The sequence below is a fragment of the Mastomys coucha genome, unplaced genomic scaffold (assembly GCF_008632895.1).
Source record: "Mastomys coucha isolate ucsf_1 unplaced genomic scaffold, UCSF_Mcou_1 pScaffold22, whole genome shotgun sequence".
Lineage (NCBI taxonomy): Eukaryota > Metazoa > Chordata > Mammalia > Rodentia > Muridae > Mastomys > Mastomys coucha.
Window position 1 is genome coordinate 100,378,988 of NW_022196905.1, and position 2,539 is coordinate 100,381,526.

Genomic DNA, 2,539 nt, shown 5'->3' on the forward strand with positions numbered 1-2,539 from the left:
ATAGTAAGATGGCTATAGTTACATATAATGCATATTTAAGTTTATTTGTATCTGATTAGTGAAGGCAGCATACATGCCATGACCCCCATTTGCCACAGCATGCATGTGGAAGTCAGAAGACAATGGATTCAGTTCTGTCCTGCCATTGTACATCCCAGAGATGGCAGTAGGCACCCTAACCCTCAGAGCCATCTTGTCAGAAGTGTTTAAAATAGCAGTGTTGCAGTATGTCAGACCCTTCTTGATGTGCTTTTCCTTCCTGTGCTCCCAGAACTCTCACTGTCTGTTGGGAAATGCCCTGTCGTTTCTCCCTAGGGGATGTTCATCACACCAGCTCACTACAGCGACGTTGTGGATGAGCGGTCCATCATCAAACTCTGTGGCTATCCTTTATGTCAGAAGAAGCTTGGGGTTGTAAGTATTTTCCTTTAAACTGTATTAATTCTTACAAAATGTCATAGAATAGTAAGTTAAGCCTGTGGTCATGAACTAATAGTAACTCGGATTGGCCAAAAGTATTAATTGTAAATGACTTAAATGTATATGACATAAAGTTCCTTAATTAAATTCTTTTGTAAATTATACTTTATTTTTCTTTAGATACCAAAACAGAAATATCAAATTTCTACTAAAACCAATAAAGTCTATGATATTACTGAAAGAAAGGTAAGTTCAAGCTGTTTAATGTGACAGTTAATTTTTAAAGGATATTATATAGAACTTTAATTTTTTTTTAACTTTAAAATTTGCCTGTTAGAAAATAGCTATATTTACAGATTGTTTCTATTAAAAGCTAAGGTACTAAGATAGCTTCTTGCTTGAGCTTTAATAAAATGTGAAGCTAAGGGTGGCAGAGACAGGAGAGTCAAGAGTCAGATTTATTCTCAGCCCTGCAGCAAGTTTGAGGCTTCTCTGGGCTACCTCTCTAGCCCAAAAATGATTTGAACATTTAAAAACATGAAGTACATGTTGGTGTAAACACAGGCAAGTAATCCATGGCAAGAAGGATGAGCTAGGAGCATACTTATCACACATATGAACCCTTGATGTATGGTGACAGACAATCACACGTGTGAACCCTAGGGATGGGTTTGAGAAGCCGGAGGTGGCACAGTTCTGGTAGAAAATATGAGAATTGCCTATCCCAGCCAAAGTAGGTTTGAGAAAGACAGAACAGACCTCTCTCAAAGCTCTATAGGAGAATAGAAACTTGGGCAGAAAATTAGACCATATACTAAAAGTTAATAAACTTTCCTTTATTAAAATTTAGAGATTTTGTTCATTAGAAAATGAGTAAACAAGAGAAAAATATAAAAGTTGATAGCTAGAAAGTGGAAAGCAACCTAATGGAAACTTTTATATACTCAATGCAATGGTTAATGGACATATAAAAACACATTCAGTCTCTTTAGTAATTGGAGAAAAAGACACTCTAAACACAGGGAGTTCGTGGGACAACCCACAAAGGTGAGACTAAAGGCTGGTACAGCAGTCATCTTGAGAGCCTGTTTTGGAATCTGTTTCACACCATGAAGTGGGGGAAGGCTGAGAGCCTCATCCATACTGGAAGGGCTCCCTAATGCTAAGTGCAGTTACAATCCCAGAAATGGGTCACATTCTTTGTAAAGAAGCCTTTTTAGTCTTTGCTATATGCCTTGAAAAAAATTGCTGGGCTATGTGTACCAGGGTAAATGTATAAAAATATTCATAACTATAAAATGTGGTATAGGCATATAGTGGAATGATATTCTGACTTTAAAAAGAAGGTAAGTGCTATAGGAACTTTGAAGACATTAAGTGCAGAAAACTAACCCAATAGGACAAATACTCTATAACCTACTTAAACAAGGTTCCTAATGTAATCAGTTTTATGGCAGAATGAAGCTTGTCAAAGAAGGTAGGAATAAAAAGTTACTGTTTCATGGGTCCCGTTTCAGTTTTTTGTTCCGAGAAGAATGCCAAAGATATATACTGAAGAGAGTTGTATAACAGTGTGAACTTAAGTCATTGAAGTGTGCACTAAAACGTAGTGATGAAGAACAGGCGTGTAACGTTGCCTCAGTCTCAGTACCAAGGAGGCCAGAGCAAGAGAACTGAGAGATTGAAGCCCACCTGGCTACACAGCAAACCTTTGTCTCAAAAAAAAAAAAGGCTTAAGAGAGCAAATATTGTATTTTAAGAGTGAATCAGGGAGATAGCTCAGGAGTTTAATTGTTCACAGCCTTAGCGCTGGGGGTTGGAGACAGACAGACCCCAATGGCTGCCTAGCCAGTCAACCAAGCCAAAAGCGGAAGCTCAAAATTCAGTGAGAGACCAAGTCTCAAAAAAACTGAGGAGATAAGTGATTAAAGAGCACACCCCTATCACCTTCCAGCTGCAGAGGCCAGTGCACACACAGACACATAGATACTGCTCATGTGCATGAGTGCACACACAGACGCATAGACACTGCTCATGTACATGAGTGCACACACACACACATAGATACTGCTCATGTGCATGAGTGCACACACAGACACATAGATACTGCTCATGTGCA

The 2,539-nt window shown here is 38.7% G+C and overlaps 1 protein-coding gene across 2 annotated transcripts in view; it reads left to right on the plus strand.

Annotated features, from left to right (window-relative positions):
• Rpap2 (RNA polymerase II associated protein 2) overlaps positions 1–2,539 on the plus strand; it is a 73,554-nt gene that overhangs the window by 6,434 nt on the left and 64,581 nt on the right. For both annotated transcript variants that reach the window (XM_031337204.1, XM_031337205.1), the window contains exons 4-5: positions 316–414; positions 601–666. In XM_031337204.1, coding sequence (XP_031193064.1) covers positions 316–414; positions 601–666 — 165 coding nt within the window. The remainder of the gene's footprint in view (positions 1–315; positions 415–600; positions 667–2,539) is intronic.